This window comes from Thermobia domestica, chromosome 12 (genome assembly GCF_964235325.1).
Source record: "Thermobia domestica chromosome 12, izTheDome1.hap1.1, whole genome shotgun sequence".
NCBI classification, from domain to species: domain Eukaryota; kingdom Metazoa; phylum Arthropoda; class Insecta; order Zygentoma; family Lepismatidae; genus Thermobia; species Thermobia domestica.
In genome coordinates, this window is record NC_137465.1 from 153,410,614 (window position 1) to 153,435,963 (window position 25,350).

At 37.2% G+C, this 25,350-nt stretch overlaps 1 protein-coding gene across 3 annotated transcripts in view; it reads right to left on the reverse strand.

The window, feature by feature from the left end:
• Positions 1-2,507: 2,507 nt before the first annotated feature.
• Positions 2,508-25,350, reverse strand: part of LOC145665805 (ABC transporter G family member 20-like) — a 116,707-nt gene continuing 93,864 nt past the window's right edge. For 2 of the 3 annotated variants that reach the window (XM_081732918.1, XM_081732917.1), the window contains 3 exons: positions 13,466-13,642; positions 4,491-4,577; positions 2,508-2,855 (listed from right to left, as the gene is read on the reverse strand). In XM_081732918.1, coding sequence (XP_081589044.1) covers positions 2,635-2,855; positions 4,491-4,577; positions 13,466-13,642 — 485 coding nt within the window. In that variant the 3' untranslated portion in view covers positions 2,508-2,634. The remainder of the gene's footprint in view (positions 2,856-4,490; positions 4,578-13,465; positions 13,643-25,350) is intronic. The other variant, XM_081732919.1, reaches the window with a different exon arrangement.

Sequence of the window (25,350 nt, forward strand, 5' to 3'; positions counted from 1 at the left end):
TTTTGTCTCCCCATCAACTTGGAGTTTGTATCCCAATGGAGTCGAAGCAGCCGTTCATGCAACCAGGATATATTTCTCCTCCACACACAGAGCTCCAAAGGCTATCGTAAAGCTGGATTTTCGCAACGCTTTTAATGAACTTCGCCGGGACTCCATGCTTACTGAGGTATTGAAATATTTTCCCGCAATATACCCATATGTTCACCAGTGTTACGCTCAACCCAGTAACCTATTCTTAGGCCAAGGCACTATTTCATCCCAGAGAGGAGTACAACAAGATGATCCCTTGGGCCCAGAACTTTTTGCCATAACAATACATTCTTTAGTACATTCGATTAATACTGAGCTAAACATCTGATATTTGGATGATGGGACTATTGCTGACAAACCTGAGGCAGTCCTTTCAACGTTAACACATATAAATGAGAAAGCGTCAGCTCTTGGCTTACATTTGAATTTCTCAAAATGCGAAGTTGGTTTTCTTGGATCAGATGAAGTCACATCCGAACAATTATTCAGAAGATTTGGAGAAGTTGCACCAGGAATACGTCTCCTAAGCACACAGGATGCTTGTCTTCTGGGTTCTGCTCTCACAAAGGAAGCATTTACAACTGTGTTATCAACCAAAATATCCAAATTAGAATATTTTCTGTCTCGTTTTGACTCGATTTCAGCACACGGAGCTTTTTTTTCTTCTACGTGCTTCATTGTCAATCCCTCGCCTAAACTACTTTCTTCGCTGCTTTCCATCTTGGAATGAGACTCCACTGCTGAAGAAATATGATCATATCCTCAAAATGGGTTTGGAGTCAATTTTGAACTGCTCCTTGAGTGACGAATCTTGGATGCAAGCATCCTTACCTGTTGGATTAGGAGGCCTTGGTATTCGACGAACCGTTGATATGGCGATTCCTACCTTTTTAGCGCCCTACCACGGATCCCGTCGTTTAATCGAGGCTCTCCTTCTTCAAGGCTACCACCTGGACCCAGATGGGATAGTTGAAGAAGGCTCTACCAAATGGATAAATATAACAGATACGGGTCTTCCAGAAATCAGCAAAAGAGGTTCTCAGGCATCTTGGTACACACCAATAGCAGTACATTTCCATAAACTTCTTTTACAATCCGTTGCTGTTCCAGAGGATAAAGCTAGACTTCTTGCAGCGTCATCTCCCCATGCTGGTGCATGGTTAAATGCGTTACCTTCTCCCCAATTAGGTCTTCACATGTCTAATGAAACCTTTCGAATCGCAGTAGCCTTAAGACTAGGTTCAGCTGTTTGTGAGCCACATCGCTGTCCAGCTTGCGCGGATCAAGTTACCCAACGCGGCCTGCATGGCTTCTCATGCATGAAGAGCATAAGCAGAAACACCAGACATTCATCTGTTAATGACATCATTTTGCGAGCCCTCACGACGGCAGGAATTCCTTCGATTCGTGAACCGTCAGGCTGTTGTCGTTCCGATGGTAAACGACCTGATGGCATGACATTAATACCTTGGATGAGAGGCAAATCTCTAGTGTGGGATTTTACGTGTTCGGACACATTCGTCCATTCAAGCCTGCCGTTGACCGTTGTGAATGCTGGAGAAGTTGCTAGACGTAGAGAGGCAGAAAAGGAAAGGAAATACAATAATCTCCTCGATAAATTTATATTTGCTCCAATAGCTATCGAGACCAGTGGAGCATGGGGTTCTAGAAGCCTTGATTTTATCAGGGAGGTAGGCAGACGCATATCTATCGTTTCTGGAGATGTTCGTTCAGCATCCTTCTTATTCCAACGTATATCCATTGCGGTCCAACGTGGCAACGTTTCGTCAGTTCTTGGTACGTTGCCGCCTGGAAGGGAACTGGAGGAGGTGTTTCTTCTCTAGTGCAACAGAAACAAGCGAACAATTGAATAATAAAAATAATATATCAACGTTCAGAGAAATTTTACATATATATTATATTGTTATCCATTGTTTCTAAGTACTACATCTTATACGCTATATCTCCGAAACTTGTTTTCAGGTATTACTATAACTGAATATTATAGACAAGTTAGTTCATACTGCTTACACTGAGAATCCATTTCTCTTCTCCAGAGTAGATTTTGCTTACCTTCTTTCTTTCTTGCGTTCTACGAAAATTACATATAATCCTAAACTGCCTTCCCGCTGGTCTAGACGCTAGCGCGTACATCTTTGGTGAACACGTGGTCCCGGGTTCGAATTCCGGTTGGAGAGCTAAAACGGTGACTCGGATTCCATCTTAAACTGAAGGTTCACATCTCTTATAGCTTCGGTGTTGAAAGAGAGATGCTGAACTTTAACAATATAATTCTAAACTCTTACTGTTACCTTAAACTGTAGGTATATCTCATATAGCGTCGTTGTTCAGAAATCTATCCCTGTTAAAGTGCGAGTTAAGAAACTAAATATGAAAGTTGTAAGGAAATTAGATCTTAGAAAGTATAAATACAGTACGAGACGTTACAAATAAAAAAAAAAGAATCAAATTTTTGAAGTATACATCTTTATTAAACACAAGATAGTGACGCTCAGAAAATATATTGCAAGCCATTTTCCTTGTTATATTTATCAGATGGCTCTTAATATCAAAACTATGTTTATAATATTTGCGTGTTAGCCATTAGTTTACACCGAATTTAATTCTGAGAACAATAATACTTGCAATGAAATGTACTACTAGCCAGACAAAAGAGACCAAAAATCCTTGCCACACTCCATCACAATGTGCTTCCCATCCACGGAGTAGTACGTTTCTCATTGCTTCCACGGGGTAAGTCATTGGCAGGCAATAAGCTAAATTTCTCCAGAAATCATTCATTCCAGCAAGAGGCCACATCACCCCTAAAAGAATTAAAATTTAATATTAGTGAAAGATGTGCAAGAATTAAAACAAACTAATAATTTAATATTTTCTTTTCTCTTTCCTCAAAAACGTTTAAAATCCATATCCTATTATTTGATAATTGCAACTGACGTTTCCTCGACGAAGCAAGAAAACATTTTATTTCATAGAAAGAATTTTTAAATAAGAATTTCTATATTTTTCTTAGACAAACTTTGTGTAAGAACAATCCAGTCAGGACTTGCTGCCATGAAATTTTTTTCATAACACCATAGAAATCTATAGACCATTTCCCTGATAATTACGTCGCTGAGTTCGATATTGAAGAATTCCAAGGTATACGAACAACACTATGAGGGGGAAATATGCTATCTAGAGAATGATGTCAAACTTATTCTGATGTTCATTTGAAAGTGTAAGTCACGTCCAAGCGAAAGAACATACAAAGCATATAATTATATTGCATACAGAAAGTGCTATAAAATAAATACTATTTAGCAATTACTTCTCCGTAGATCTTCTACACTGTAGAGCAAGGCTGTTTATCTACCAAACAAAAACATTCAGTATGTAGTGATGTGATGAACAAATGATTCCCAGTTAACGGGCCGCAGAGGCTCTGCATTAAGTCCCCGACCTCGTCATACTCTTCCATATTAATACATAACTTCCTTTCCTTTAGTATCATCCTTATTTTGATGCCTTATGTGACGTTCCTTTACCCTAAATACCAACTTCCCGAGTTCATCTGTGAAACATGTAGTATTAAGAAACAGTATCGGTTTCCCAGGTTTCTTGGTCTTCTTGGTGCTACAAAAATTCAAAAAATGAAATGAAATCTTTGAGTTTTACACCCCACGGTTATGCCGGCTAGGCTAAAGGAGACGGTGATGAGAAATAAATGAAATGGTAGAATGAAGAAAGTGGGCGGAAGCGGGATAACCCCGAGGAAACCCATGCACATGGTGTTTGTCCACTACAAAGTTCACTTGGCGGGAGCACGGTTTGAACCTGGGATCTCATGCACCAGAGGTGAACGCTCTACCACTGAGCCACCGCGACCCCTTACAGAAATTCAAGATTGCATGCTTGCGGAAATATACTCAATTGAGCTCAATTTGTATTTTTTTTATTATTATTATTTTACAATATTTTCCGAAGCATTTTCATACATACAATGCTTTCTATCGTCTCTATTTAGTAATCGCTAAACTTTATCCATACATAGAAGAAAGATGTAGTGAGAAAGGGGGATCATCAATTACAAAATATTCACAAGATTGGCTGAGTACGAATAGATTTTTATTTAAGAAAGAGACACAGACGAATAAAAGGGTTTTCTATTATCAAACAAAGATACTGAGTGTGCAACATAGCTACTGAATTTTTATTCATCTTTTTCTCATTCACGTCAAAGTTTATTTAATATTTTAATCTTAGTAAACTATACAAATAAAATTATTTTGAAACTTGGGAATCGATGACAATTCACGTCATAAGTGACAGAAAAATATGGGTAACACCTTTTTCACCCTACTTCTGAAAACTTGTGCCATGTCCGTTTCGATGAACTAATAAAAGTTAACTACGTAATAAGAAATTAATAAATTTGAATTAATGAAAGTGAAACATACCACTTAAACATATAACTGGATAAAAGCTACCAAGAGCTCCTTGAATGGCTCCACGTTCTGTTTCAAAAATAACAGACATCAAAAATCCTGTAAAAGAAATACACATTATTATATATTCATATCTTCTCGTAACTCTTACACATATACGAATACTGAACACCTACAACTACGAGGTGGTACCTACCAAAAAAAATTCAAGGCTAGCTCTGTAACACACCAACGATGGCAGCACAAGGCGGCGACTTTGAGCATCAGTAACTGTGCACCTCTTGCTAATCTGACCACGTGTGTTACTCAGTTTGCTATTCCAACAAGAACAGCAAGCTCGAACAAAGAGCGAACGTGGCATTTTTGTGAAACTCGTTAAATCTGTCACCGAAGCATTGCCCATGATGTAGTGAGATTACGGGAATGTTTCCATGATTCGTACGAGGTGTTTTGAGTAGCATGCGTGCTTCAAAACTAGAAGAGTATCACTGGAAGACAACGAGATATCAAGAAAACCTTCCATCAACTCAACACTGGATAATATTGAAACCATTCGGTAACTTGTTCATCAAGATCATCGGAGAACAATCCCCAACATTGCTTCCATTGCCAATATGTTTCTAGGCTACTGCTCAGGAGCAGAAAAAACATCGCTTCGAATCTACCAAGAACTCCTTCATTATGGCATGGATGGCTCATCCTTCATGTCAAGGATCATTACTGGTAACGAAACTTCGAATAAGATCCTATCATCTTCACGACCAAAAACAAGCGATGCAGGTCCGTAGTTCAACCAACATCTACGTTCAAGGCATTGTACTTCGACAATTTGTCCCCAGTGATCAGACTGTCAATGCGAGTTCTATTGTTAAGTGGAAGTTTAAGCGCGGTTGTAGAAGGACATTCTGAAAAAGTGACCAAAGCTATGGCGCATAAGAAACTGACTGTTCCATGAAGACTACACCTTCACTGTTCTCTCCTTTCACGAGAGTTTCTTACAAGGCACAACATCAGAGGCGGATCTATAAGGAAGAAACTGGGGGCGGGGGCAGTCAGAGTCCAAACTATGATAGGAATATCATGTTTACTATAAACCTTCAAAAATATATAAATAATAGCTTAAATAATTTTTATCACTTAGAAAACTGACGGGGGGGGGGGTGCTAGATCCGCCACTGCACAACATGATCTCCACTACCACACGCGCTGTACTCTCCAGATTCGACTCATGCGGGCTTCGCCCTCTTACAGCGGTTGAAGATTGCCGTTGTGATGAATTTGCGGAGATTCAGTGCAAATCACAAAAGATGCTCAACACGCTTCGAGAAATGGACTTCCAGAACGCATACCAGAAATAGCAAGAGAACATTGTATTGTTGCGTAACGGGACTACTTGAAGATGCAGTGAACCAAACACGTAGCCAAGGGGGATTCCGAGGGGTCCGGACCCCCCCTCCCCTTCGAGACCAGAAATAAAAAAATAAGGAAAGATAAAACAAAATGAAATGAGAAAAAGAAGGATCAGCGTTAAAAATAAAAAAAAACAACCCCCCCGTTGATGCAACTCCCTGTTGAATCAAGGGCTAAAATTTAGTTCTATGGACCTAATGTTTTGCTTTGGGTATATATTGTACTCGCAATGTCTCTTTATGATTAGTGTTCATTTATATTTTCACGCTTTTAGCTAACCTACCATTCTCCTGATCGTGCTCACCCATCGAAAATTCTTTCTACCGTAATGACGTCCTTTTATACTGAAACGCAGCTTTACTGGCAGGGGCGTCTTCTTCTCATTTATTGTTAATAACACTCGCCCCTCTTGGGATGACATTTCCAAATAGGCTAGGCTCCAAGTATAGGCAGCCTTCTCGAGCGGCAATATCCCACCCATGGCGCTCCAAACGTATTGATCGCTTAGAGTGCTGGAAATGGTCTATGTACTGGATAAGATTTCTGACTGCACTACAGCTAGATTTTGCTATTATGTATGCGTCGTAAATTCTGCACAATTGAGCACAACTTATTTAAAAAAATAGCAACAGATATTTAAGATAAAAGCGCATCACGTCTTAAGCAGTAATTTTCATAAAGAGCACAAGTTCTGAAATTTCCTTTATTTTTGTAGGCTCCGTTTTGAAAATAAGGTAAGTATGTTTAATTTCGCAGTATTCCTAATGTTACAGTACCACATAACATGAAGAATTACGAACTTGGGAAAGGTTTATGAAAGTAGTTTCCCACATGGGTAATAGATGGCAGGTACTCCTTTATGAGAAGAAATGTCCTCAGAAACTAGATGCAGTAGAATTTTTCGTGCTCGTTGAGACGAGGAAATACAATTGCTTATTGACCAGGTATTTGTGGCATAGATGTTAGAGCATAGTATATCACGTGTATGTAAATATGTAGAAAGAATCACAAGGAATGTAATGATATATGCAAAATATCCGTAGTCATCGTATAAAGCTCAGTACAGGCTTAAGTTCGGTACTGATATTTGTAGCCCCGGTACACGAGAAAACAAAGGTAAGGAGACTTCGTTGTAACAAGTTGTCTAGGAGGAATTCGTTGTCAAACCTAACACATAGCATTGTGGAATATTTTGTTGTGGAAACCTTACTGCTGTAAACGCTTGTCGCCAATCAAAATTATTATTACATTTTAGAGTTTTACTGGCGGAAGGGGGCATGATGCGCCATACACAGACAGCTGCTCAGAAGCCTTACAAATTCGGTGAAAGACCTAAATAAGCAGAAGTGCCACAAGGAACATCCGGAATAGAAGCTACTTCTAAGCGTGCTCCAACCTGAAGAAATGCAGAAGTGAGAAACTAACATCTGCCAGTCAAGTGGAAAACATTTCAAAGATGGCAAAGAAAATGTGAAATGGACCCAGTGTCCTCATTGCTTGGATTGGTTCCATGAACTTTCTCAAGGCTTAACGAGCTGTGAGACTGAGTTCATGTGCCTCAGACGCAGAGAGGAAGATGATTAGCTTTCCCGTGTTTAGAAAATTTTATTCTCCTTCACTTGAAATGTCATGCTTACCTAACCCTGGTTTGTTTATAGCCTTAATAGAACACTCAATTCTCTTGGTGTTCTATTGTTTATTATAGCATCTAGGCCCTATTTAATCATGTGTAACGTTTTTGAATTTGGTTTCAGTAGTAGTTTTATTTTTGTTTAGCTTAGCTAATTTATGTGAAATGATTAACTCTGTGTTTACTTAATAATGATCAATAAAATGTAACTATGATTTAAAAATATCGGTGTGTTCTCATATATAATTCAGATCCTATCAGTTTGTAATAACACTTATGTGAAATAGGTCTATAGGATAGTGAAATTAGTAACAAACAGGCAGTACTGCGGAATTAGGCACCCCTATTGCGAAATAAGGACATATAACTGCGACATTGGAACCAATTGTATTTTGTACTACGACGGAACATTACTAAATTTCTAAACACAACTAGAAATCAACAACATATGTACCTAGCCAGATAAATATGTACTACCTCCAAAATCTTAAGTCTGCTGTTATTTGCCAATTATATATTTGGTAATATACAGGGTGTTTCAAAACAACACCGACAACGTCTGAGAGGTGATTCCTGACACCGAAATAAGAGGAAAATTATAAACCAACTGGGTGCACAAATGCTTCCTTTCGGAGTTATAGGCTGCCGAAAACATGAAAAAATGAAATTTAAAGGTCCATAGCTCCAAAACTATGGGACCTACCGTACTCGGGTCAAGACTTTACTTAGGAACTAGTATCTGCTCTATCCAAAATACATGTTTCAAAATCCTAAGGTACTCACGCAACAATTTCCTTACGTACAATTTTGAACAGGCATTTGCTTACGGGCATATAATCTGAAGTACTCAGTAATTCAACCCCATATAAAAATAGTTGCGGAAGTACTGCAGGATTTTGAAACATGTATTTTTGAATAGAGCACATATTAGTTCCTTAGTAAAGTCTTGACCCGACTACGGTAGACCTCATAGTTTTGGAGCCATGGACCTTAAAGTTCATTTGTTTCACGTTTTTGGCAGCCTATAACTCCGATAGGAAGCATTTGTGCACCCAGGTTGATCTATACTTCTTGTCTTATCTTGGTATCAGGATTCACCTCCCAAACGTTGTCGGTGTGTTTTGAAACACCCTGTATATGTAAATATGAAATTTAATGCGAAATTGGCCATACTTGCCCTATAACACTGTACAGATAGAAAGAAAACTTGCGATAGGCCTTCAAACATTAATGGGGTGGAGTAGAGTTTTATTCATGGCACACGCAATTGCCTCTTATCAATTTGTTCTCTCTCTCTCTGCTACTTTTTTCTTTTATTTCGTTTCTTTCTCTCCTTTTTCTTGTTTCGAAACTTCAACAGGATGAGGCGAGGCTGCTATTTTTTCTTTTTTGGCATGATAACTTATTAGTTTAAGCCATGCCATTTACTTTCTTATTTTATTAATTTATAATTTATTATTTTTATTAAAAAAGAAAAAGGAAAAACACAAAGTTCGTCATGTAAAGTAGACTCGCATAATTGAGAATAAAAAAAAAACAGGCTGAAAATAGAACAAAGAAACAAATAAACAAACAAAAACACAATTATTTAGTATGCTGACTATTTTTTGATTTCTTGTTTCTCACCATTTTTGTTTAATATTTATTAATTGTTTCTTCCCTGTGTTTTCATTTATCACATATTCCATTTTATATAAATATAACACAACACAACATATAACATAATTTGAACTATAAAACTATACAAGACAGTCAAACATTATGTTGACTTATAAATTCTTTACATATCACTCTGAACCGCTACTGCTGAGTTCGTTGGCCGATGAGTCATCTGATGAAGATCGATGTTTGTTGGAAGCAGTCTTGGGAAGTAACGTAACTCAAGTAACGCGTTACTTGTAACGCGTTACTTTTTAAGTAACGTTTCCTAGTAACGCGTTACATTTTTTCCAAAGTAACTGTAACGGTAACGCGTTACAAATTTTTAAGTAACGTACCTAGTTTGCGTTACTTTTTTCGCGTTACATTTCGGATGAGTAACTACAATATATGTATATTATTTTTCGGAAACAAATGTTTCTTTCCTGTAAGTGAATTTCTCAGAATGAAACAATCGAGCATGAACTACGTATATCAATGACCGACACACAGAGAAACAGATAAGTTCGTAGTGCCACTTACTGTTTTTGGAAGATGGGGACAGCCTCAGGGAAATCACGTGTACCGATTGCAAGCACCTGGAAGATTTTGTCGTAGATTTTGACAGCTCCAAATCAATACATTCAGTGAGTAAACTAGGAGTGCAATGATACCGGTAGTATATTCTACTTTGATTGGTGTTGTTTTAATGAAGATGGAGAACGAAAATATTTTACCGTTCGAACATTTGAAAGAATACTTTTTTCCTAAGATATCAACAACTAGGGTGCGGAAAATATCAACAACTAGGGTGCCATAATTAATGATATACAGTAAGGGGTTAATATGAATAAACTGTTCTGATGAGCAGGCCTACTTTATTACTAGAAAATAATTTGCTGATGGTATGTAATATTGGAGTTCTTTCAGATCAGTTTGCTTATCCTAGAGTCCCGTTGATTATAGAGTTTGAAACTAGTTTTAAAAAGCATGTATCGATTTTAGAGTTACTGGCGAGTTTTGATTCACCCCCAGTTCATGTGTTCTCATTTTATTAGTTATGTAATGTTTCTCTATATTCTGTATTTTTAATTTTACATAACAACATTGTTATTATTAGTTTAGCAGAATAATAATAAGCAACCATTTTTTCTAACGCATAAGGATGAGCACGAGTCAAGATAAAACTCGACTCGACTCGAATTCAAGTCGAGTTTCGAGTCAAGTCAAAGGTAATATTCTCGAGTCGAGTCCGAGCCGAATCAGTTTTTCGCTTCGAGTTTCGAGTCCAGTCGAGTTTGATAGATGGCTCGTTCGTTTTAACTAGTCTTGCAATCATGGCCTGATTACACTGGAAAGCGAAAGCCATAAGAAATGTAAGCTAAGCAGTAATATGGAATACTTTTAGTGTTGCTCACGAAAGGTGACACTGCTCGCATCTCGTCTCGTCTCGATAGCGAGACCACATGAGATTTTTTATAACAAGCTCAGCTGGGCTCGGCTCAACTGAGAAGATGGCTCGACCCGGCTTGCTTGGGGTGAACCATCTGCTCGAGCTGGCTTGGTAGGGATGAGGCATCTGCTCGGTTCGGCTCAACTGAGCCGAGGGCTCTAGCCGAGTCGGTTGGGTGAGTTGTTGGCTCGCCTCATTTCTCGGTTCGGGTCGATAGTGAATGAGCTGTGAGCCGAGCTGCTCGAGTCGATGACAATTCTAAACCCGGGCCGAGCAGTTTTGAAGATATTTGGCCAGTGTCCTATAACTTTTAACAGTGTTTGGCTCGAGCCCGAATACTCAACCTAGACCCTCAACCCAAATTCAGAATCTCGTGAACAATGTCCTTGACTCCTAGACTTCACGACTACCGAGGTTTGCAATCAACTAGTGTTTTAGTATTCAAATACAAACCGCCTATCTTTCATGTTTATATACAGTGTTGTTATAATAATAATAATAATAATAATAATAATAATAATAATAATAATAATAATAATAATAATAATAATAATAATAATAATAATAATAATAATAATAATAATAAAAGTTGTAGTAGTAGTAGTGTCATTGATAATATTTATATTGTCTATGTAATATACTTGAAGAGAGTACTCGAAACTCACACCGGTTTGGCTCGACTCGACTCGAAACTTAACTCCAATTCGAGTCGAGCTGGAGGAAATTTTTCGAGCCGAGTTCTCGGGTCAAGCTCAAAAATGTATGTTTCTAGTCAAATCGAGTTTCAAAGAAAACTCGTTCGAACTCGCTCGTGCCCATTCCTACGAGTAACGTAGTATGGCTTATCAAAGTTACATTATATGAAAATGTTCATATAACAAGTAAAAATTTGTCCTTGCATTTACATAAAGCGATTCAGAAGTGCAATAATAATAATAATAATAATAATAATAATAATAATAATAATAATAATAATAATAATAATAATAGCGGTAGTAATAGTAGTACGGAAAGTTGAAGTAATAATTCTCTTCACATATTCGGACCTAAAAGTAACGCGATAGTAAGGCGTTACTTTCGAAGTAAAGTAACAGTTACTTTTTTGGTGCAAGTAACGCGTTACTAACGCGTTACATTTTAAGACAAAGTAAAGTAACTTGTAACGCGTTACATTTTTACAGGTAACTTACCCAACACTGGTTGGAAGTGTGCAAAGAAGGCTCTTCCAGTAAATCAACTACCTCTCTTTCGACACGACTTTTTTTTTTTTTGTTTTGTTTTTGGAGGAAATTGGTACGGTAACTTCCAATGACTGACTCAGAGATAATGAGAAGTCTGTGTAGCAGATCGATATTTGTGTTAGTTCCTGATGTATTCCTCGTAAAGAATTCCCTGTATTACCTGAGGTACTTGTTTCTGGTCTCTTATGCTTCCTCCGAAAGCTCGCCAATAAGAATAATACAAGACGAGACTTCTTCATCTTAGTTCCTCTCTGGGGAAAGGCACTTGAAAGTTCACTCACAATTGAAGCAGAATCCCTCTTTCCTTCCTGTCTAAGTTTTAGTTAAATGACCAACGACAGTTCCTCATGGTTTGTTTCTTCAATCAGACTCTTAACTCTACGTTTCTTTGACTTTCGGCTGGAATCACTGAAGAATTTGTGTGGCCTTCCAACATGACCTTAGGATGTACTAGGCTGCAATGTCATGAGGTCAGAAAATTAAAGACTTCCTTCAAGCCAGGAAGAATTATTTTGCAGAAAACTTTCGCGATGTCTTGATGCAGTCTTCCACTTCACTTCAAGTTTGTGACTGAAAGTCCTAAGTGTCGCCTTAATAGATGATAAATCATCATCAGATAATGGGGAGTAACCAACTGATTGCTTAACATGCATCAGTAAGGCATCAAATCTAATCGACTTGAATTCTGTACCCATATCTCAAATAAAGTGTGATAGCCAATTTATAGCGCCATTGTAATTAAAAACCAAAATCCTTTAAGTGCGCAAATTTGCGCAACAACTCTTTTCAGTTTTGAAAAGTCTGAATTCTCAGCAATAACTTACATGCAATTGAACACTGGAATAATGCAGAATAATATACTAAAACTCAAAGCTCTTTTTTTACATTTCAATGTAATTGTATGTTTAATATTTACAGTTTCCCGTACCTTTTTTCAGAACGAACAAAATGTTTTGAAACGAAACACTACAATTCAAAACAGACGTAATATGACCTCCAATATATGCCCACTTTCCTTTTGCTGTTACATGTTTCGTGTGATCCACACTGGACAAGTGAAGTCGCATCACGGATTTTCGAACGCGCACTGCGATGCCACTGAGCAGATGTTCCAAGTTTGGGCTTATCTATGGGCTAGATTAGATAACATAATTGGAAATAAATATTGTTTTGATAAATTGTGATTATTCTATTATTGGAATAACTAGCAGTTATATGTATATTAATAACTTGGAAAAGTGGATTTTGTCCTAGATCATCAAAATGTCACACTGTGCCGCGCCTAGAAATCAAAAGGTTGATGGTTCGCGATTATCCAGGTATACTTTTTTCTACTGTTGTTAGACTCACCTTAATGTAAACAAATCACGCATATAGACGATTTAACATACTTTGGGGGAGTAATTTTGTGGTTCGTTGTCGTTTCGTCGCGTCTCTGCAGCCGTTGGGCCACTGGTGGTATAATTTCCAACACGGAAGTGGAGCCACCGCGGGTCGTCGCTCTGGGGCATCCATTTTTTTTGCGAGATGTCTCTAGTTGGTCATCAGTGGTTCACCGACGCTTACAGCATGGAGATAGAAGAAAGATAACCGTTAAACTAAAAACTAAACTTACCGAAAGATATTCCGGTAAGTCCTAGTAGAAGGTTCAATAGCAAAACGAGTAACCAATTGCCCAAAATTGCTACCTTGAAGATCAGGAACATAAATGCCATCAAAATGAATATCTGAATGGATACGAGCAGAAGATAAACTCCGATATGGGCCATCAGAATTTCCATATTAGTCACACCTGGAAAGTAAAGTATCGTACTGTGTATTTACTAAGTATAGGTGCGTATAAGTAATTACGATATGTTACTATGATATGACATTCATATACGTTCATAACACTAGCCTTAATCATGCACTGAAAAAGTAATACAGTTGGAAAGCGATAATATAGTTCAGTCTGAAAGACTTGAACAAAAAAGTATTTTTGTCCATATTTTGTGGTTGTATTATGTTGAAACTATATTATGTAACAATCAGGTCTACATGTTACTGGAAGGAAAGTTAAATAGTTACTCATGGTCAAGTATTTTTAGGAATGAAAATGGTTATTTCGAGTGGAAAGATCAAAATACGAAAGTATTGTCTTTAAATTCCACGAGGAAAGAAAAACATATACAGTTTGTAATTTTTCTTTTTTTAAGAAGGGAACCAAGAACCAGAGAAATAGAAGTGAAATAGTATTAAAAAATAAATTGTTTGTAATTAGTAACGTTTGAATCAATTTATAGTTGACTAAATAGCAAAATTAATTACCTTTTTCTTTCTTTTGTATTTATCTGTTCGAAAGGGGTAGCGTAGTTATTGTATCTGGTTTGCTCACCGTTACGTCTTTACTTGACCTTGTTAGTGTGCTCGCGTTACGTTAGTCATCTGATGAGGCGTGATTTGAGAGTCTCACTGAGGTGAAGTACCAAGGACAAGCAATTGTTCTCCATCTATTTTCTGAGACCGACAAAGCCAAAGAAAAGTACATGGAACAGATATGTAAAGAAATAATGGGACTTCAACTGCGCGGCAGATATGATCTGATGCAACAGAAAACACAAAATTTCGGAGGGGAAGCTAACAAAAATATGTGCACGTTTGGATCCGAAGATCAACAACGTCACGTAGTTACTGACCATCAAAGAATCCTTAGAATTTGAGAGGAATACATGGAAGAACTCTATTATCAAAAGAGCCACTCCAAAGATAATGCGATCGAAGCAGAGTAAGAGGTGATTCATGAAAAAAATGACCCAGTATAATGAAAAGTACAGAAGTATAATTCATCAAAGGCATGAGAACGAGGAAGGCCACTGAAGCCGACGACATACCAGCAGAGTTGCTCAAGATATTATAACCATATAGTCTAGCCGATCGAATATTAATGAAGAAAATTTTAATTTTTAAGTAAACCTCGTATAAAGGCACTCTTAAGAATTTTTCTCTCAGTAAACAAACGAATATTCATATGTGTGTGTGCGTCGCATCTGCGACGGAAATCTTGGTAAACCCTCTCGTCTCTCCAAATAAGATGCTAAAATTCAGCACAGGGAGCAAACTTCGTCTCCAAAAATTCCTGCCTATGGGTTGCCATAGTTATTTTTAACTTTGACATCACCAGGCTGCATTGTGAGCCTGTTCGCTGGGTAGAAACGCGAGGAGACGGGGAGAAAAATTAAGTTAGTCTGACAATTGTTACTGGTGTGGTAACGCGGTGCCTATAAAATAATATTTTACTTCAGCTAAACACAATTGTACAAACAGTACAATTAAAACTAAGCCTAAAATGCTGTTTACGTACGTCTGCATAACTTAAAATAATATAAAATATCATTAGTGAAACTCTCAAAAGTTAAATCTAAAGAAGTAGCGCAGTGTAAAGTTTCCAGTCTACCCAAAAGAAGACAAAATGGAAGGAAAGGGAATTCACCCCACTACCTCAAGGACATCCCTCTGGAACCGCCATAGATTGCCTTTTTTCAGCATAAAGGGAGTGAAAAGTGACAGTGCGAAATCACGGAAACAAACGAAGTAGTAAAATTCAACCGGTAACCCGTGACTATCGCGCCTTCCGCGACTGTAATAATAATAATTGGGCCAAGTGTTAAATTTCATTATCACATTCAATTATTCAAATTAAAGTGCCAAAATGTAATGTAATATGTGTTTGTGCAGTATTAGTGTTGTTTATTAAAGTGAAAAGTGAAATTTCGCACATTCTTTATCAAAATAATTATCATGGGAGAAATTTATATTTTCTAGTTTTAAGAAATAACCTAATTTACTTTTCTTTCCAGCATAAATAACCAGTGCCTATGCAACATAATAATTTTCGCATTATTAAATTGCATCGGCATTGAGAATACAATTAGAATCAGCTTTTATGTCGATTTCCCAGAATGTTCTGACCCGAATTCTGAACCGTGTTGTCCAGTGGCTATATGGTCGGCTTTGGCAGAAGATCAAAACAGTTATTAAAGTCTAAAGGAGACGCACAAAACATAGAGGATTGAATCCCGGACTGTTGTAAATGCCCAAGCCCTCGTAGGGAACTGCAGGACACGAACCACATACAGTAATATACGGCTATTCCCTCACAGGGACTTGAACCCGGTACAGTAATAAATGGCTTATAACGAACAGGGACATACAAGAATCGAACTCTGATACAGTAATAAGATTAGAAGATAATGCATTGAAAGTACTGACTTCAGTGACGTAAATACGCCGAGGCTACTGGGGCGGTGCCCCGGGGCCCCAGAGATTGGGGGGCCCCGGCTTCGTCAAAGTGAATGAAAAACTCAAATGCGAAATTCAGTGTCACAAAAAAGTATTTTGGGAAAACGAAATATAGGTATACTGAGAAAACGTGATAATGATACTACATTTTCGACCTCCCTGCTCAATATGTGATTACGGCCTCTTTTTTCAATCAAGACTACCCATGATGTGTGTCATGTTAAAATGAAGATACACATGCCGTTTATTTGGAATAAGCCCCTTGAAATTACGGCACCAGGGATCAGGATTTAAACGAGAAAGAGACGCTATTTTATGATTTGTTGCCTTCCGGATTGATTGTTGCCAAGGATTTCCTCGTTCCACCCTCCGCCAGGGAAGGGGGGTTGTTGTCAGCACACATCTGTAATGTCAGAATCTAAAAGCAGTTTTATCATGTCGAGGTCAATGCCTCCTGCAGTCTGCACACCCTGACCGTGGTACCTCTGAGTCAGCTAAGTTTATTTTTTCCTTTTTCTAAAACTTGTAGAATTTAAAGCGTGCCGCAAAATGTCCTGTGCAATTTGTTTTTCTTATGGGGTTTTCACAAGAGGCCACACATCGCTGAACCCTAGGTGGGTAGTAAATGTTAACGACGCATTTCGTGATTCAATTCTGATACGTTTAGATGGTACGAAATTATTGCTAAACGATGGGTAAACTAAGTGGCGTAGCAAAGCGAAGAAAGAAGAAAGAAGGAGAAGGAGAGGTGAAGAGAAAACCTATGAAGATTGATTTTTGTTTTATTGACTGTTCCAGAAAATACAAGGAGTGATTTTTCATTAGCTTCTGGTAACTAAAGAATTATGCAGAGGAGCGCATGACTATGTTAGAAAAAATGTAAATACTTGATGTCGATGTTGATCCACTGTTCGGGCCGAAGAAAGATATCAAATCAAGAAAAACAAACTTTAGTTAAATGCAACTAGTTTCGGAATTTCGGAGGTGTCCAAAGCGTGGAACAATGAATTCCAGATACATATATTTCCAAGGGAATCTTCAAGGGGACTCTCAAATCGACAGTGAATTGATTGTTGGTTCGTCAGTCCCTTTCGGAAATTCCTTGCCCATGCATTGCAGAGCTTTGAAACACGTATTTACAAGTAGACCAGGTACTACTTTCAGTGTGACGTTTTAAGCCGCAGTATCTACACTGGATAGTTTTTGAAATATAGGCTGAGAAATACATTTTACCACGCTTTCGGCACCGTATATATCCGAAACTAGTGGCTTCAATCTGACCAGCCACAAGTTTCGAGGCTGAAGTTTTCTAATGTGGTCACGTGTTCACCCTATCCTTTTTATTGAGATAATCGATAGTTTTTTTTAAAGTGACAGTCAAAAGAACAAAAAGCATCATTTAAGTGAAGTGCTAATTGTTAATGTAACATGAAACCGTTGTTTAATCATGCATATTAAGCTCTGACTTTCACACGTCAAAAGTGTATGTACACTCCGCATCAAAAAAACTGCGAAAGCTAACGCCGTGCAGTTAGGCCACCCAATATACACCTTATCCCATAATCGTCTCAGGTAAAGGGACCCCCTCTCTCTCCTTTCTTCTCTCCCATACTAAAATTAGCTAACAACATGAGCGCAATTCTAATTTCAAAGCACACAAGTATTAGTTTCGAAAAAATGAAATAATAAAAACGAGGCGAAACAAGATTCATAAGTTGATGTAGGGAGAAACTGAAACACACACAATGAAAAATTGAAACCAATGTATGTCTATTACACAGAGATTCAGAAATGAGCCACTGAAAGAGAGAGAGAGAGAGAAGAAGAAGAAGAAGAAGAAAACGAAAAGGGAGAACAGATAAAAACGTGGAATTTAAACGTAGTAAGAAAAGAACCTAACATTATAAAGTTCCGTTTTCAGAAATTCTACAGTAATGCTCATTAAGTCACTTTCATAAAGGATAGCATACTCAATTTCCAGTAGAACTATAGATCTCCAAGACACATCTAGGATAATGTCAAAAGTTTAACACACATGCTTTGTTTCCGCGTGGTTCGATTGCAAATTCAGTAATATTCATTGGACGTACTGATCCAAAATACATTCTAATAAACCCAGTAGGAAGCGTTGGTCATATCCCTCTATTTCAGACTACTATTGCAAAATGAACGAAAAAAAGAAAAAGAAACGAAAAGAACAAGAAAGAAAGAAAAAGAAAATTGAATAAGTGCTATTTTACTGCTAAATTTTTATCAGATATACTCTATATTAAAAGTCCACACAGTATCATAATGAAAAGTTACAAATGTTCGAAAGGAAAAGTTTATGATCCTCATGTTTCAAATTTCAACGTAAATAAAACACATTGAACTATAGAATGGAAACAAATTTTGTGTCAAACTAGTATAAATAAAATTTTGTTAAACGGATTATCGTGTGAGTCGGATGGTGTTGGTTACGTTATAGACCACCACTGGGTCGAGGATTCAAACTCGTAGTGACCCGGTAATTCAACTGAGACCCGGTAACCCAGAGAATGAAAAAGAGATTTTTCTTATTCACTTGCGTTTAAAAAGTATTTCTGTCAGAGATGACCATTACTGGAGATGTTATCTCCAGAGCAGAAGTTCCCAGTTAATTACATTTTCCAGAACTATCGGGCTCTTGCTCCGTTTTAACATTGGAACACGCGCACGCACATGAAGTGAGAGAGAGAGAAGAGGAGAAGTGAAAGATGCAAAGACAGGATATGAAAATGTTAAGAAAGAGAGAGGGGGACAAATATAAATATGAAACATACTTATCATTCCAGTGTACGATGTAGAATGCACACACTGTTTATTGGAAATATTGCCCGTGAAGCCTTGTAAATTCTCCAACAGAAGATGAATCTCTGTTTGCAACCATTATTTTATGCGAAAAAATCATATTACCTGATGGGGAATCGAACCAAGGTTTTCCAATTGGAAGTTTAGTACTTTACCACTACACCACCGATGCTTTACACAAACTGTGTTTTACAATTTGTGTAGTATTTCTTTCTGATAATGATGACACTAAAAGTGTATACTGCAGATCAACGATGTGTTTGGAATGTCCTGGTAATTCCCTTGCCCTTTCCCAACCAACATTCGTAAATCGTCTCTATCATGATACAGGTGTTTGCTTCCACATTCTTACGTACTGCTAGTCCAGTATGATAAGTCAATTCTTCACAATCACTTGTCAACTTTTGCGTGAATAGGATTTGAACCTATGTTAAACAGCTGTATTATTCATAAGTCTATTATGTTACTCCTACACTATCATGGCATCTAAAATTATAAACCAAATATTCCTTACTTTAGCCCTGATCTTTGGAACGAACCGGCTTCTTCCTGTAAGGTTATTTGCACAAAGTGCCCAACGAAATTCATTTATTTGACGAGCTAGAGAGAAATTAGTACCCACTAATAAAGGAAAAACATGCAATTCAGGAAAAATTACAGAATTAGAACATATTTTGCACTAATTTAGCCGAGCATGTTCAAAAGTACATGAATAATAATAATAATAATAATAATAATAATAATAATAATAATAATAATAATAATATATGTTCACATTCACAGTACAGTTGTGAACTATTATTATTATTATTATTATTATTATTATTATTATTATTGTCAATTACCCGCCTCGGTGGGTTAAATTGAGAAAAAAATAGCAATATGTACCGTTACACAGTGACTTTTTAGTATTACTTAAGTGCTCTTTGATATCGGTCATTTTCCATGAGTTTTATATATTCCCTCCTCACACTATGTTGTGGGGCACGGCATTTGCAGTCATTGTTCATCTCTGCGAGCTGGAAAACTATAAATTCGACACTGATATTGGTTACTTCGATCATTTTTGTGTCTCCCCCTTCAAGTTTCGGGGCTGAATTTGGATTTAAACAGCATTAGATATGTCACTGTTAATCTCAGCGAGTCCAAAAACTATAGATTCGACACTAATACCGGTCATTTTTCGTTCTTTTTTAAATGTCGTTCCCCCTCCTCCTCCTCCCTTAAGTTACACCATCAAAGTGATATGACAGAAACCATCTGAAGTTCGAACTTCATCTAGATTGAAAATTTGATCAAGATTAGTTTGATGGTTCAAAAGTCATTAAGTTTTATTTATTTTTATAATATATCTCCCTCACCCATTTCCGTCCCCAAGTTCTCTCTTGACAGGCCCGAACCTCGTCTATGTTGAAAATTTGATCGAGATCGGTCGGGTGGTTCAAGAGTGATGAAGTCAAAAAACAGTCACTTTCATTTTCATTTTTTTTACATATTTATCTCTCTCTCAGGCCTCTATGTTGCACCGACAAACTGAAATGACAAATTTCGTCCTAGATCCGAACGTTTTCTATGTTGAAAGTTTGATAGAGATCGGTATGGTGCTTCAAGAGTTATTACGTTTTATTTGCTTTCATATATATATATATATATATATATATATATATATATATATATACCCTCCTTCCCCCTCCTCCCCCTAAGTTCTGTCTAAAACGAAATGATAAAAAAAGTTTCCCAGGCCCAAATCTTATCTTATGTTGAAAATTTGATCGAGATCGGAAGGGTGGTTCAAGAAATTAGGAGCCACAAACATAGATAATTTCAGTATTATAATATAGATTATTATTATTATTATTATTATTATTAGTAGTAGTAGTAGTATCAATATTAGTATTCACGTGCTATTGAACTTAGATGCTGAAATTACTGCATAATCTGTTTTCTATTTCTCTGATTTTCCTGGATTGTATGTTATTTCCTTTATAGGTGGGCACTAATTTCTCTCTAGCCCGTTGAATAAATGAATTTCGTTATACACTTTGGTGTAAATAACCTTACAAGAAGAAGTCGATTCGTTCCAAGGATCAGGGCTAGCTTGTAAGTAATATGGGGCTTGTAAGTAGGGTAAGTAATATCTGGCTTGAATTTACAGGTGATATTGTAGTATAGGCGTAGGGTAATGAACTTATGAATAATTCAGCTATCTAACATAGGTTCAAATCCTGTTCACGCCAAACTTGATTTTTCTTACAAAGTGATTGTGAAGAATCGACTTATCATACTGGACTAGCAGTACGTAAGAATGTGGAAGCAAACACCTGTATCATGATAGAGACGATTTACGAATATTGGTTGGGAAAGGGCAAGGGAATTACCAGGACATTCAAAACACATCGTTGATCTGCAGTATACACTTTTAGTGTCATCATTATCAGAAAGAAATACTACACAAATTGTAAAACACAGTTTGGGTAAAGCATCGGTGGTGTAGTGGTAAAGTACTAGACTTCCAATTGGAAAATCTTGGTTCGATTGCCCATCAGGTAATATGATTTTTTTCGCATAAAATAATGGCTGCAAACAGAGATTCATCTTCTGTTGGAGAATTTACAAGGCATCACTGGCGATATTTCCAATAAACAGTGTGTGCATTCTACATCGTACACTGGAATGATAAGTATGTTTCATATTTATATTTGTCCCCCTCTCTCTTTCTTAACATTTTCATATCCTGTCTTTGCATCTTTCACTTCTCCCCTCCTCTCTCTCTCTCTCTCTCACTTCATGTGCGTGCGCGTGTTCCAATGTTAAAACGGAGCAAGAGCCCGATAGTTCTGGAAAATGTAATTAACTGGGAACTTCTGCTCTGGAGATAACATCTCCAGTAATGGTCATCTCTGACAGAAATACTTTTTAAAAGCAAGTGAATAAGAAAAATTTCTTTTTCATTCTCTAGGTTACCGAGTATCAGTCGAATTACTTGGTCACTACGAGTTTGAATCCTCGACCCAGTGGTGGGTGTAACCTAACCAACATCATCCGACTGACAAGATAATCCTTTTGAGCTCTAGCCTGTTCATTTTATCTGTGGAAATTACGTTCTATCCGCGAGACAGGAATTCGATGGTGGATATTCGAAACAGATAAATCTTCGGAAAAGACTAGAAAATGGTAACCTCTTTGGTTATTTGAAAACAAACTTTTATTTGTACTAGTTTGACACAAAATTTGTTTCCATCCTATAGTTCAATGTGTTTTATTTACGTTGAAATTTGAAACATGAGGATCATAAACTTTTCCTTTCGAACATTTGTAACTTTTCATTATGATAAGTTTGGACTTTTAATATAGGGTATATCTGATAGAAATTTAGCAGTAAAATAGCACTTATTCAATTTTCTTTTTCTTTCTTTCTTTTTTCTTTTTGTTTCTTTTTCTTTTTTTCTTTCATTTTGCAATAGTAGTCTGAAATAGAGGGATATGACCAACGCTTCCTACTGGGTTTATTAGAATGTATTTTGGATCAGTACGTCCAATGAACACTACTGAATTTGCAATCGAACCACGCGGAAACAAAGCATGTGTGTTAAACTTTTGACATTATCCTAGATGTGTCTTGGAGATCTATAGTTCTATTGGAAATTGAGTATGCTATCCTTTATGAAAGTGACTTAATGAGTGTTAAAAGCATTCTCTATATATTCGAATAGTTCTGAAAAATATGTAGAAACAAACGTTATTTCTACCTTACTGTAGAATTTCTGAAAACGGAACTTTATAATGTTAGGTTCTTTTCTTACTACGTTTAAATTCCACGTTTTTATCTGTTCTCCCTTTTCGTTTTCTTCTTCTTCTTCTTCTTCTTCTTCTTCTCTCTCTCTCTCTCTTTCAGTGGCTCATTTCTGAATCTCTGTGTAATAGACATACATTGGTTTCAATTTTTCATTGTGTGTGTTTCATTTCTCGCTACATCAACTTATGAATCTTGTTTCGCCTCGTTTTTATTATTTCATTGTTTCAAAACTAATACGTGTGTGCTTTGGAATTAGAATTGCGCTCATGTTGTTAGCTAATTTTAGTATGGGAGAGAAGAAAGGAGGAGAGAGAGGGGGTCTCTTTACCTGACACGATTATGGGATAAGATTGTGTATATTGGGTGGCCTAACTGCACGGTGTTAGCTGTCGCAATTTTATTGATGCGGAGTTGTCAAAAGGCATGTTGAAATATTGTGACTTATGTTGTTTCTGAAAGGTATGACGGAGTACGAGAAATGTATTTTGTCAAGTTCATGTTGTGGAAATAAACGCTAAGAGTGTATTAAAACACTCTAATGTATCTATAGCGAACTAGCTCAGTTGGTAGAGCGTTGGCTTCGCATTCAGTAGGTCGTGGGTTCGAATCCCGTTGCCGACTATTCTGCTTAGGGTTTCCCTCAGTTCTATCAGTCAAATTCTAGGATGATACCTAGTAAATAGGCCCTAGCCGATAACTACCCAAATCCTTTCCTTTGTTGTTATTGTTAAATACCCTGTGTAAAATGGCCATTTAGCTGTATGTGATTGTTAAACAAATACATTTATACTTCATTTGCGATAACTTAGCATCAAAATTTCGTGCAAGGTTAATTATTTTTATGCGTAATAGGATCAAGTTTTTTTTTTACAGAATAACGTTCAAAGACGAAAAAATCAACTTCGTCCCCCCTCCCTAAATACAGGGTAAAAAATAATTAGTTGTACTAATTTTCGGTGCAAGGCTAATGTGAATGGAGTTTTAGGATTACTTCTACCAAGTTTTAACTTATTTCATCCTGCTTGAAAAGTAATTAATTACATAAATCGAAAATTCTTATAATATGTTATTTAAATTTATATATTTATATGTATTTTCCAGGATTAACGTTATTATCTTTTCTTCTGTCCGGTTAAAAAATATAATTTCACAAACACTGCAACTTAAAACTATAAGTGCTATCAAAATATGTACCTCAAAAAGGTACTGCTAAATGATGTGCTTATATGTCAAAAGTAAAAAGGTGATTAATATGACCAACATTTTACTTTTTTCTGAGGAGGCCCCCTGGTCAATATCTGTCCCGGGGCCCCGCCTGGCCTTGTTACGCCACGGACTGACTTCACTTATTAACAAGATCTACCTCAGTGGAGAATGGCCAAAGGATTTTTTTTGATGTTACAGTGATCGCATAACCCAAGAAAAAGGAAGCAAAGAAGTGCAGGAATCATAGATCCATTAGCCTTATTTCCCACACTGGATAGCTTATTGTGTGCATGCTGAAAAGCCAGCTGAAAAGTAAGATACAAGAAATCTTGGAGGAAGATCAATTTGGATTCCGGAAAGGAGAAGGCATTAATGGTGCTATTGGGCTGATGAAAGTTACAGCAGATCAAGTTGGTGAGGTAAAGGAAGAGTTGTGTTTGTGTTTTATCGACTGGCTGGGCGAAACTTCTGAAAATACTTGAATAAATCATTGTCAAGTGGAGATACTGGCAACTCATTCCTAACCTCTACAGAGCACAACGAGTGAAGTTGCGTTTGAACGAAGGAGATACCAATAGTGTAGAGATTGGAAAAGAATCAGATAAGAATGTAGTATGTTGCCTAATTATTCAACATTTACAGTGAATGTTTATTGAAAAAAAATAAACATTAATGGAAAGTGGAGATTTCAAGATTGGAAGGCAGATCATTAACAAGATCCGATACGCAGATGAAACGGCTATTATACGAGAACCATAAAATGACTACATGAGATGGTTTACAAAGTAGTGGACACTGAGAAACTATATGGAATGGAAATCAAGATTGAAAAATCGAAAGTCATGAGAACATCCCGTGAAAAGTGACCTTGGGGGTCAGAGTAGAACAAAGAGAACATGAAGAAGTCGATAATTTGAAGTCTGTGGGAAGTATTTTGACGAGAGATCAGGTCAAGAATTGTGACAGCGAAAGAAGCATTCAATAAGAAAATATAACTAGTAAGCATAATATTGGACTAGGAAAGAAGTTGGCCAAGTGCTATATATGGAGTATTGGACTATATAGATCAGAGACTTGCACACTATGGAAGTTAGAAAATAAGTACTTAAAGAGCTTCGAAATGTGGTATCGTTAACACTCTCGTCTTTGGTGCGAGCGGACCCGGGTTCGATTCATCGGTCGAAAAGTGTAAAAAGCTTTTTCCGGCCAGCCATCCTAAATTAGGTTTTCCTCATTCACACCAGGCAAATGAGGGGTGGTACCTAACTCGTAGGTCCCAGGCCGCTTCCTTCCTTCCCCAGTCCTTTCTTCCTTCCTTTCCCCGGATAGTGTGCTCGACGAGGAGTCATCCCTCATACGTGACGGGCTAAATGACGATAGATGCTGAAAGC